The sequence below is a fragment of the Alosa pseudoharengus genome, unplaced genomic scaffold (genome assembly GCF_046254945.1).
Source record: "Alosa pseudoharengus isolate Yale_2024_CS ecotype anadromous, Long Island Sound unplaced genomic scaffold, YU_APseudo_1.1 YU_APseudo_1.1_scf_2, whole genome shotgun sequence".
NCBI classification, from domain to species: domain Eukaryota; kingdom Metazoa; phylum Chordata; class Actinopteri; order Clupeiformes; family Clupeidae; genus Alosa; species Alosa pseudoharengus.
Window position 1 is genome coordinate 33,943,543 of NW_027468663.1, and position 13,121 is coordinate 33,956,663.

The window sequence follows — 13,121 nt, forward strand, 5'->3', positions numbered from 1 at the left end:
TGGACAGGAGGGAGGAGGGGGAGGCCTGCTAACAGACCCTCCTACGGGGCTGGCTCTGGGGATAGGGAGTGGATAAGAGTAGGTCTGGGTGCAGTTAAGTACAGGGGCCTTCTGGAATCACATGCAGCTAAACTTAGTGTGTGAACATTAGGCTTGACTTGGATTGACCGTGCAGGGAAATGAGTAAGGAATTTATTTAGCCATTTGTCGTTTCAGTTACAGTGTATTTTTGTGGGGTCAGATTAACAGTTATTCTGTAGCCAATGTCATTCCAGCTGCCCCCATGGCCCCATCTCAGCTGAAGCCTACCAACAGAGATGCCCTGGACCCACACACACATTAGCATAGATATCAGCCCATACGTTTGTATCTCTTTGGAGCATCTGTCCTCCTCACACACTGTCTCTCTCTCATCTCTTCCCTCATGTTTTCTTTCTGTTAGCTCTCTCTCTCTCTCTCTCTTTCTCTCTCTCTCTCTCTCTCTCTCTCTCTCTCTCTATCTCTCTCACACACACCCCCCATGGTTTGTTAGCCATAGCACATGGGCACTAATGAAAAGTACCAAGTGTGTTAGCGGAGACCAGCTGGAATTTCCCATAGTGCAGCGCTTGTGTGGTGGCTGAGTTGTCGGTAGCATGGCATCGGCAGCCAGCAGCCCCCGCCTCTGTGTTATTACAGCGCTGCGAGCGCTCCGGTATGTGGCATGGGGATGTGGCCAGGCACAGAAAAACAATAACACCCACCAGGCCGTTGGAAACCACAGGAATACCGTGTGGCTTAACAGGAACACAACAGGGACACCGCAGCAATGATACCCAGTGTAACAAAACAAAACAAAACATCCAGACATAGGGACATACAGTACATACATATCATACGCTTATGTGTCTTGTCAGGGAGCAAAAACAATGTTGCCAAGTGTTGTTTTGAAGTTTCAAAACTTAAATGCTAGTAGAGATGTGATATCCACACTGCTAAAGACTGGATACCCCTCTACCACGCAAGCAGTTATCTGGACAGTTGCTGTGTGATGTTTTGGTATAAATATGTCACGATAACTCAACTTATCATGTGCATTCAGAACACAGAGTGATATGAAGCAGAGCTCTCCAATGACCTCCAAAGAGGGGGTGACTGTGATGTCACTGAGTCCTGGTCACCTTAGCAGAGAACTCCTGCCACAGTGATGCTAAAGCAGTGAGAGCCAGCCCTCTAAGCCCTACATCCACAAAGACAGGTAGAGCAGTGGACAGCAACACCTGAAATTGCCCATTGTGTGTGTTTGTGCATCTGTCCATTACTCATTCCTGATGAGGCTATGAGTGCTTTGTTTCATCAGACTGAACATTTGGTTCTCTATTGTAATCTCTGCATTCCCTGAATTGGGAACTGAATTGCATTAGCAAAGTGTAATGGCTTCCTGCTAGTCCTCACCCTATTCCCTACTTGCTTAGTGGGTGCATGTGCGTCTGGTATGACGCAAAGGCTCTTAAATTGGGACTCAAAATAACTATGCGCTGTGCTGCCGAGTGCCTTGAATGAGGCCTAACCTGCAGTTTGATCACCTTGTCACAGCAGTGCTCCAGCCATGCCCCTGTGAGTCACACTAGTAAGAGTGACGCATTGGGCTGTGATTTAAGTGCTGGTATGATGGCAGTGTGGGCTGCCGGAAGCCTGAAGAGAATAGTGCTGTATGGGACATCCTCTAAGTGGGCAGCTGTGGCCTACTGGTTAGCGCTTTGGACTTGTAACCGGAGGGTTGCCGGTTCAAACCCCGACCAGTAGGAACGGCTGAAGTGCCCTTGAACAAGGCACCTAACCCCTCACTGCTCCCCGAGCGCCGCTGTAGCAGGCAGCTCACTGCATCGGGATTAGTGTGTGTTTCACTAATTCACGGATCGGGATAAATGCAGTGACCAAATTTCCCTCACGGGATCAAAAAAGTATATATACTTAGAGTAGAGTTAAGACTCAGTAGGGGACACATTTTCCAGCCAGCAGGCAAACACAGGGACACAAACTTTGCAGGAGTTTACAAGAGGTTTGTAGAGTTTACGTTATATCTCAGTTTTTTTTACTGCAGTTATTGTAGAAGGTCTAAGGATTTAGAAATGCAGATTCCTTCCCAGGATCTTCTTAGTAAACTACATCCAGTTTAGACCAGTTTGGGTCTGGTAAAATGTTGTAGTGTGTGTTTTATATAATTATGGGAGGGAAACAACATGAGCAACGAGTCTCTTGGTGCTTAGGGTCGGGCAGGTGTCCAAAGAAAACAAAACAAAAGGTTTAACTAAGTGGATCATTGTCCCTCAATCATGTCCAAGATATAGTCGGTGATTTAGCAGAAGGCACGTCATTTTGGAGTTTAAATATAACCTTATCCAAAATGTTGAATTCTACGATACAGGCTCTTTGTATTAACTTCTGGAGGTAAACATTGAGAAATCTATTCCAGGCTGTGTTACTAGTGGCCATGTCATTTTATGCTTGCAGAGCGGAAGAACTTTATGGTCTTGCTGGGAGAATGGCCAGCCACTTACCCCATACACACACACACTCACACACACACACACACACACACACACACACACACACACACACACACACACACACCACAGAGAGAGAGAGAGAGTTGGAGAAATGTAGAGATGTAGACATAAAGTGTTTTTGCAGAGGATGGCAGTGCTGTGAGCCAATCCCCCTTTTGGTCAGTCCCTTGTGCCCCTGAGCTTATGTAACGGAGAGGTCCGGTTACACCCCTCCTCAGCTGCATAGATCAGGACAGCATGTCTGCAGCACCTTGATGTGTCAGGCAGATGGGCATTACGTTCTCACTCACGCGCTATCAAAATGCCACTGCTGCCGCTGCCGCCAGGATAAGGCAGGCAGACCCTTTTAACCACACTACACCACACACACACACACACACACACACACACACACACACACACACACACACACACATACACACACATATATACACTCACACTCACACTCACACACACACACACACTCACACACACACACATCCAGTGGTTCCCTTAAAAGCAACTTAGTGTGTTTGAGGCCAATGTCAAAGGGTGTGCATTATTCAGCTGCTGATGCTCCTGCCTATGGAGCCCTGCCTGGTGTGTGACCCTCTGTGGCCTGAGTCTTTCCCCAGTAGATACCCACAGCAGAGAGCGGGAGGAAGGGTAGAGGGAGGAAGGGACAGATGGGTTGAATGGGGAAAAGGAGGTGAAATGTGGAACAAGCATCCATTGAACTGCCGCGTGTGTGTGTGTGCGTGCGTGTGTAGGTGTAGGTGTGTGTGTGTGTATGTATGTGTGTGTGTGTGTGTGTGTAGGTGTAAGTGTACATGTGTGTGTGTGTGTGTGTGCGTGTGTGTAGGTGTAACTGTAGATGTGTGTTTGTGTGTGGGTGGGCGGGTGTGTAGATGTGTGTTTGTGTGTGTGTGTGTGGCTTCTGCAAGCAGAAGGCCCTGTTTTTGTCTGCGAGAGTGATGTTGGCCCTGTGAGTGCACCCATCACTTTGACAGTTCAGTGAACAGCTATTGGACCAGCACAATTGGGAGTGTGAATGTGCAGATGAATAGAGATGGGGGCTCAGTGGTGTCTAAACCAGGTCAGTGACTGCCTTTCCAGATCGTCTGGAGCCTCAGTAACAATTCACTCAATACACTGACCCCCTTTTTTACTGGTTTTGTTGACAGCTAAAGATGCAAGTGTACATCGCTGGTCTCTCTCACACAGCACACATTTAGTTATACAGACACACACACACACACACACACACACACACACAAAAACACAGACAGAAGAACAATGAACTTTTGCACTATCCCTGCTCCAGATATCATTATCGGAACTCCCCCTATTACCGTCGGTCCCGTATGTCCGCCATCTTGCGTGTATGTGTCACTTAATATCCATTTCTATACAAACCAAGACGGCGGATTCCTAAAGAAACGCAAGGACCCACACCATAGGTGTATCTAAATTAGCTATGTACCAAAAATTACATTTTACCGTGACTCGAAGAGCTGTAAACAGTGTTGTAAGGCTGCGTGTACACATCCGCTTAGAGCTCCAGTGGAATTTTAATTTCATGACGAGAATTCTCGATCTAACCGTTCATGTGCCATTGAAACGGTGTAAATAGGCGACCCATCAGGCCATTACTTTAACTCCCAGCGTGGTAAACAAAATCGGATATTTTAGGCAGTAAATGCTACCGTTAAGAACCAAACCAGATTTTGTTCAAATCTACACACCTATGGCTACTGAAAAATTTAAGGTTCATTTAGCAAATGTTATTTTGAAGTGTTAAAAAACATTGTTGTTTTACAATTTCCGAACAAAAGTGGTGATAATTGGGGGTGTTACGATACTGTGTCTTTGCTACTGTCTACTCACACCTTCTACAGAGTAACTGGGTGGTCTTTCAGTGACCCCCCCCCCCCCACACACACACACACACACACACACACACACACAGACTCTCCACAAAGAGGTGTATTGTGGCTCAGTGATTTACCTCTCCATCTCTGTCACACACACACTGACTCTCACTCTCCAGCTGCTGCTCCTCCGTGTCTCCAGCAGACACATACACTTACTGTACAGCCACAGCCTGGCCAGCACACACACTCACACACACACACACACAGCGAGAAACAGATAGAGACATCTACATTCACACAGTGCCTGACCATAACTCCCACTGGCGATGACATTCGCGCCTACTGTATGGATTTGACTCTGAAGAGATAGAACAATTTCGCGTCTATGGATTTGACTCTCAACAATTTTCTAAACTATGGTGTCAACGCGCAGCAGACACCGCCAGTGGGCTTTGCTCCTTTCCAAGTAATGGAATTCTAAACTTTGGCATTACTTGATGTGCGTCCGCCGCCGCCAGTGGGCGTTGGCCTTAAGGCCCTTGTAGTATAATAGCACTCACCGTATTTACCTTGACTAACTTATGGTAACGTAGTTGCAGTGCGGTGTAGTAAATCTACGTGTTCTGCATGGGTCCCCGAAGGACAGGGATCTAGAATAGCTGTGTAGAATAACAGTCAGATACTGAACTGGGCAATGTTGTTACATGGTGCAGTTTGGAAACAACTGTCAGAAATGAAGGAAATAACCTACTCTCATTAACTCTCCTTAGTGATATCTTACTCCTTTTAGACTACTTTTAGACTGTATCAGTACTATACAGCACTTAATATATTATTGTTAATCTCTTTGGTCATGCTTTACATAAGGTCACAAGATTGATTTAATCCAGGAGTTATCATCAATAATGGAATAAAAACAACGCTTACTTATTTGATTATCAATGTTGACATTTTCGTTATTAGCGTTTGAACATTTGAGAGCGAGTAGCAGTTGAGAGGGTGAGTTTGGAGGCGAGGCAGTTCCCATGATGAGTACGCTGGCTCAGAGGCCTTGCTTCATACTGTTTGTTTTCCTTGACGGCTTGTTTATGCCATGAGCGAACTTGGCACTATTATTCACCAAGCCCTCAGCCTCCACGGCTCTGTGTGTGTGTGCATGTTTGTATGTGTGTGTGTGTGTGTGTGTGTGTGTTTGCGTGTGTGCGTGTGTGCGTGTGGCGTGCCTCTGATTTGGATGCTTGTCCAGGGTTTCCAGTAGGGTGTGTCGGATACGAGGCAGATCCAGCCAGGACATGAGTTCACAGTGTGTTATGTAATTCTCTTTCCAATGCCTCTCCAAAGAGGAGTAAAGGAAGAAAGTATTGCGTCCCCTGGCCACTCTCGGTGTTACATCACTGTTGAACTGAAACCCCATGTGGTTATTCTGCCTATCTGGTGGTGGTCACTCAGTGCTGTGGTGGGACAGTGTGGATTAAGGTGTAATAGACTATCATCCTGCTGCATGCTCAGGCATGTTCTGCTCTGCACTCGCATCTATAACGAAACCGATGTCCTTTACGTTAGGCCATGTTCTGGCTTTAATCGCAAGGTACTTCCCACAGGCAGCCTCAGCTTATTTGCATTTTGCCATTCAAGTCTGTTAACTTAAGTGATCGCTTCTGAGGGGGAGGGTGGCTCTGGGAGACAAGTCCTCACAGATCAAAGAGGAGAGGCACCCTCGTAGAATCACAGCCTGGCGCTCTTTGAGATCTCCTCCTCACAGCCAAGCTCCATTCACATCAGTGCGCGCTTCGTGCCTTTCATGTGACAGAGAAGATCTGGTGCTCTTTTGGTGCTCCTCCATGTTTGATGCTTTCAGGGGGAAACCCTCTCCCACCGTCTGCGGCAAAGCACGAAGCCGAGTAGAGAAACACTCAGCTGTAGGCAGAGTCTGCCCTTTAGCCTGGCCTTGCTGTAAGGTTAAATAATAAATGTTGATGATGTTGATGTTGATGACTGACTGACACAGACTCAGTATGACTCTCCCGGCTAAGTATGTTCTCATATCTTTTTGTTCCCTGCAGATCTGTGCGGTGTGCTTGGAGGAATTCAAACAGAAAGATGAACTGGGGATCTGCCCTTGTAAACATGCCTTTCATAGGAAGTAAGTGTATTCTTTCTCTCTTCTCTCTCTCTCGCTCGCTCTCTCTCTCTATCTCTCTCACACACACACACAAACACACACACACACACACACACTGAAATAGTGTGTTGCCCAGATGACCTGGTTTCCTGGTCTGGCCTTTGTCAGCCCAGTACATCCCACCCATCAGTTTACGCGCACACACACACACACACACACACACACACACACACACACACACACACACACACACACACACACACACACACATAAGAGTGTGGAAGAATGACTAAGTGCATGTGTGGGATGGTGGGATTGTGTGTCTGTGTACATTAATAAATGAGTGTCAGTATGTATGGGTAGGAGTGTGTACGTACACCTTTATTTATGCCGTACTCTTCATGTGTGAGTGTGTGCATATTATTCTGTGTGTGTATTAGTAGTAGTGAATGGAGGTCAGTGTTTATATGTGGTACGGATGGTGTGTAGGTGTGTGTGCCTGTCTCCATGCTTGCGTTGAACACAGAGCGGCTCTTGATGTATGGTGAGTGTAGTGGCGGGGGGCCCTGTGCCTCTCCCGACTGGCCATTAGTCTTGGCCTGTTTATCAGCGAGAGAGAGGCCCCTGCCATGGCCCACTTTACAACAGCCCCACATGTCACATGAGTGGGGAGGGTCCACTCGCTGTCCATATAAACAGAGCTGACGTAGCCTTCCTCGCACACTTGAACACACTTGCTCACAAGAAAACAGACTCACATTCTTCTGAGAAGCATCATTGCAGGTCACAGGGGCAGACCACACTGACCGACTGACCAAACACATACAACTCAGACAGCAGTCACTCACTCGACCCATACACACAACTTACACGGCACACGCTCACGTGAACTCAACATATACAGAGGAAGATGAAAACACACTCAGTGAGTCTGCTGTAGACATGCTTATCTACTCTAGACAGACTGATGGACAATCACACACACACACACATACACACACACGCACACACACACACACACACACACACACACACACACACACACACACACACACACACACACACACACACACACACATACATACATACATACACACACACACATTTTGTACACAAGTTCTTTTTGTCCACCATCTCCCCATTGGGTAATGTCCCCTTGACCCCTTCCGTGGGTGTCCTCCACACGGTCCTCCTCTCTGCTCTGGCCAGCTCAGCTCTTCCCTCTCAGTGCTGCTGTGCAGTGCTGCCCTGTGGGAGATGGGGGCCCAAAATAGCTGCAGACCCACAGTAAATTATTCACCAGCTGTGAGCGCGCAGCGCTCCCTGACTCACGTGCATTATGATAGAAGCGCATTTCTTTCTCTCTTTCTCTCTTTCTCTCCCCCTCTCTATCTTTCTCTCTCTCTTTCTCTCCCCCTCTCTATCTCTCTCTCTCTGTCTGTGTCTCACCCTCTGCTTACGGGCGGTGGGTTGGAGTAAATCTGCATCTCTACAAGTATGAGAACCTTTGTGTTCAGTGTCTCCACTCTCCCACACAGATTCTTCCCTCAGCGCCATTGTTAGTGAGTGGCAGCCTGTCCACATGCACACTGTCCCCCACACTGACCCTGACCCTGAGCTGTGTGAGGGACCTTTGTTCACTCTGCTCCAGGAGAGAGCCAGTGAAAGAGCCCACTATGCCCACTGCCACTGTTGATGGAGAACAACAGAAATGCACAAGGCTTCATTTACTTATATCTGCTTATTCTGTGAAATCAATGGCAGGAAGAAGCTCTAGCTCATCTCTCTCTCTTCCTCTCTCTCTTCCTCTCTCTCTCTCTCTCTCTCCCCCTCTCTCTCAGGTGCCTCATTAAGTGGCTGGAGGTGAGGAAGGTGTGCCCGCTGTGCAACATGCCCGTCTTACAGCTGGCACAGCAGCAGGGCAGCCCTGAGCCGCAGGGCCCCATGCAGCAGCCTCTACCGGGGGTGGAGAACCTGGTGTAGCGCCGCTGCTGCCGCCACCACCACCACCACCACCCCTCCCCGCTGCCACGTGCTCCGCCTCCCTCCCCCTGCTCCCACGAGACCTGACCCTGCCACACTCACTCGCCCACTCACCTGTACAGGTACACGTGCACACAGCCCGGGACAGACGAAGGAGAACTCCTGTTTCTATGCAGCGTCATCCGAGCTGCTGAAATCCCACCACCTGACGCGTTGCTCTGCCCATGTGGGTTCACACACACACACACACACACACACACACACACACGCACACACACACACACACACACACAAACACAAATACAAACACACTAACGACAAAAGACAAAGAAGAAACAAAAGAGGAATTCACTATTTATGAATATTCATGACTCTTCTCCACCTGCGTTCAGTTTCATTTTTCTTCCCTTTTTTTTCTCTGCGGCCAAGTGGTGGTCAATCTGACTGTTTTCACAACCAAAGCACTTTTCTGGGGACACCAGCACAAGAAGACTAGAAAACAAGAGAACTAAAACAACAAAAGAACAAAACCGCAGACTACAAAACTACATATTAAAAATGGAAAAACGGCTGCATTTTTAATGAACGTTTTTTTAACAAGCACTTTATGAGAACTCAACCTTAATTGCTTGTGAAGGTAGTAGCAAGGTCATATTTTATATTTTATTACAGTTGATTAATTGTATTACTTTTTTCTTTTATTTTTCTTTAGTTATTGTGTACAGAGCCACATCAGTTTGGTTTTGGTTAGTTGGGACATTGATTTAAAGAAGCAATGAAGCAAAGATACATTTATATAAACATATTATTGATAATCTCAAAGGGATACTAACCTCCCGATGGAAAGAGCAGGAAGTAGGATTCAGAACACTTATTGGTGGTCTCATGCACAAATACACACACACAGAATATATGCAGAATGCAGAAGGAAACTGTGGAACAGTTGATGTGTGTGTTTGTGTTTGAGTATGCAAAGTTTTAGGCCAGGCTGACCCTGAGGCAGACCATCTAAATGTGAATGTGAAGTATTTAGGAGAGACAGCTGGTCAGCATGTCACTGACTGACCCCAGATGTAACGTTACACTAGCATGCCTGTGCTGACATCTGCAGCTTGGTGTGTGTTTATGTGTGAGTGTACGTGTGTCTCATGTGAAGGATGTGCTACGTGCTAACATTGAGCACAAACTGACCCAAGCTGCCTTTAGGCTGCTCGGCCCTCTGTGGAAACTCCCTCTCCTCCGAACACATCAGAGAAGTGCAGCAGCACTCATGGGTGCTGGTGGCTATGAGTATGGTTAGTTTCGGTACAAAGCATCTCTAATCACTTCCTATAAGAGGCCAAACAGGAAGAGCAGGACCCTAATGTCTGTGGTGCGAACAGCAGCAGGTCACCAACCTCCCCAACAGCGACAGGGTTAGTCAAATTGTTTGACAGAAAGATCATGTCAAAACAACAAAAGTTGCCTCATCTGGCTTTTGATTTCAGGAGAAATGGGGAAAACTGCTGGTGCTATGGACATGTCACTCAAATACTCAAATATCAGCCTCTTGTCTCACAGCATCAGGATCATCCTGGAGCACTGTTGCCCTTTCTGTCTCGACCAATGTGATCTGGTTATTTACTACATCTCTATTTAATATCACACTTACTCCTGAATTTGGGCTTTTTGGTGATCCCTGTGGACAGAGCCCTATATGGGGCTGTGGTCTGTTTAAAGCTGTGTGAGTCCCTAGGAGGACTTCTTTTAGACAGAAGACTGATTGTAGGTGTCAGGCCCTGTGACATTCCAGCCGAGCTCAGCATATCAGCGGGCTTGTGCGGCCCTCCTGGGGCTCTTTGTGTGGGCCCCGGTACAAAGGGCCACTGGCCCAGTTCTCAATGGGCCCTGGCTCAGCCCGCACGTCCGTGACGTCGGCCCCTCTGTGTGGCTCGGTGCCGAGCCTGTGGAGGCTACGGTCAGCAGGTGAGGCAGCGTTTTAATTCTCCCCAGAGAATAGCTGCCTTTCTGAGCCCTTATTCTGGCTCATTCCCCTCTCTGCTACTGCTTTTGTGTACCTCCACGCCCACCCCTCTACCAACAGGGTCCTTTGTGTTGGCCTCTCGTTACAGCGGCCTCATTCCCTGCCAGCACAGAGCTGGTGTGGACGAAAGCGCACGTTTTTGGTACGAAGTGTTTCAGGTGCTCTTTTTTGTCATCAGAGAGTCAGAGGGGAGAGTAGACTAGATTGTAATCACCTTTGTGCATAATGGCCTGTCATTTGCCTCTGAATGAACAAGCATGAGATTATGATAAGATCATAAGCTTCTCCTTTTAGTGACACTATGTTACACTTCACTAGTTGACTGGTTCGAAAGTGTAATCTGTCTTAATAGGTGGGTATGTTTTTTTGTGTCTTCTCTGATGTAGATGCCTTCCTCTAGGCAGGCATTCTCACTGCCAAACATTGCATTTAGGTGAGATGGACCTTCTCCTTAGATAGCCTGAGCTTAAAGAAAGATCTCTACAGTGAGTCCTTATATACCACATAAGGTTGAGAAATAGCAGAATACCCCTAGGAAAGCCAAACTGTATCCATACAAGCTCCATTGTACTCATTGACATGATTTGTATGTGACTACAAAATAATGTCTTTTATGTTTCTGGGTGCAGGTTGTGAATTGGAGCTTTGTGCGTTACTGATGTATGTGATTGTGTCATGTGTTTTGTCCATGTTTGTGAAGCAACGTACACTACTGTGGTGGATTGTGGACTGGGAAAATTGTAAACCTAAAGAAGACACATGATGGGATTGTTTGGTACATTTTCACTTCACTTCCAGTTTCACTTTTGCTATAACACAACACATGTGTCTCCCCGAAGTCCCCTTGAAGCAAAACCAGGCTTCAGGGATTTTATTTTGAGAAACCCAGCACAACTGAAATCCCAAGTGAGTCATGTGATTTAAATTGAAAGTCTTATTTCTTTTGAAAGTGTCGGTTTGTCACTGATTGTATGTTGAGTAAGGTACAACAGAGTATAATGAGGAGAGGATAATGTGAATGGCATGTGACTGTGCCACTGGTCTGACTGTAAACTGCATAGAGGAGTGAAAGCAGGAGTTGAGTAGGAGTGTATCCGGTTGGTCCAGCCATAGCAAAACACACACTGCATTTGCCAGCAAAATTTGATCAAAACTATTCTGAAACTGATGATAGGCAGATAGACATTTTGAATTGGTACAATTATGTCCATTTCCAATGGCAGTCCTTAAATGGATCAATTGATGATCGTTCCACAAAGCCCATTTGATTACCTTTAAATAGATATAGCAGCTCCCTAGATATCAATGTGTACCAAGATAACTACATGTGATTACCTCATAAGTGTTTTTGTAAGTGAGGCTGCTTGCCAATCCTTGGTTGTGTACTAGTGTAGATATGATGGAAAGTCTTTGAATTCATGTTGTCTGTCCATAAAATATATATACCCATGTTGAGCATATTGGAATTGCCTACCACATTCATACAAGAAAGTGATTCTTCATAGCTTTATAAAGGCCAAACTAGGTTTGCTAGCAATTTGAAAGTTTGAAGGTTAATGACTTTAATGCTTCATGGATAATGCCACTCACATCTGGCCTATGTCATCTAATCCAGCTAAAATCTCAGACTGATAGTTGTGACTGCCTTAGTTAGTTCTTAACTGTCTTGCTCCATATCACCCTCATCTTAACACAACTGGTGCAGTTGCCCCAGTGTATTGGTGCATGAATGACAGCTGTAATGTACTAATTGCCAAATGACTTCATGGGCAGGATGAAATGCTTGAGTTGGCTATCTATCAGTAGTGCAGAAGAGCCCCCACAGCTCACTGAACGGCCCCTGTGGCTCCCTCTGGTAGCTGTGACAGTGTCATGTCCGTCACATCTGCCCAGTTCCACACAGGAAAGAATAACAGAGCGTTTGCACTCAGGTGGAGGGGCTGTGATGTAATGAGGTGCGGCTTGCACAACACTGAGGTTCCAGACCACTGCTCCACGCTGGCGGAGATCTCAGCAATCTGGCTCCGAACTCAGTCGGAGAAAAGAGTTGGAAATGTTAGAAGTGAACAACTGCTCAGTTTTGGGCCTTAAATATTTTTTCACCCTGCCAGCCCTCCCCCATTCACCGCTCCTACCACACACACACACACACACACACACACACACACACACACACACAAATTCTATCTCTGTACTGCTCCTGTTTACATAGTGTGTTGTATATTTATTCAGTGTCAAGCTTCACCCCTACTTTTAACTAGTCCCGCCCCCCTACCCTAATCCCCCCCCCCCCCACCACCAAGCCTGCCCATGACCCCCCATCCCCCGCCGTCCTTAGTCCGTGTCCCACCCGACACTTCCTGCTTGTGTTAACACTGATTATGTTTGTGATCCTCACAGACATGTTTGTAAAACTAAGAATTCTGCAGCAGAATATTTTGGAGACATTTGCTGTACAGTATTTGTAAGCTCTATTTTTGTATATTTAATTGCTATTTTGGAGGGAAATTAAAAATGAGATGCATTACTTTTTTGCTAATTTCATGTTCTTTTCATTTGAAAAAATGTTGCATGTGGTTGACTTGAACTGT

General features: G+C 46.5%; 1 protein-coding gene across 2 annotated transcripts in view; it reads left to right on the plus strand.

Annotated features, from left to right (window-relative positions):
* Positions 1 to 13,121, plus strand: part of rnf24 (ring finger protein 24) — a 37,903-nt gene extending 24,782 nt beyond the window's left edge. For both annotated transcript variants that reach the window (XM_076294727.1, XM_076294726.1), the window contains exons 5-6: positions 6,466 to 6,545; positions 8,366 to 13,121. In XM_076294727.1, coding sequence (XP_076150842.1) covers positions 6,466 to 6,545; positions 8,366 to 8,507 — 222 coding nt within the window. In that variant the 3' untranslated portion in view covers positions 8,508 to 13,121. The remainder of the gene's footprint in view (positions 1 to 6,465; positions 6,546 to 8,365) is intronic.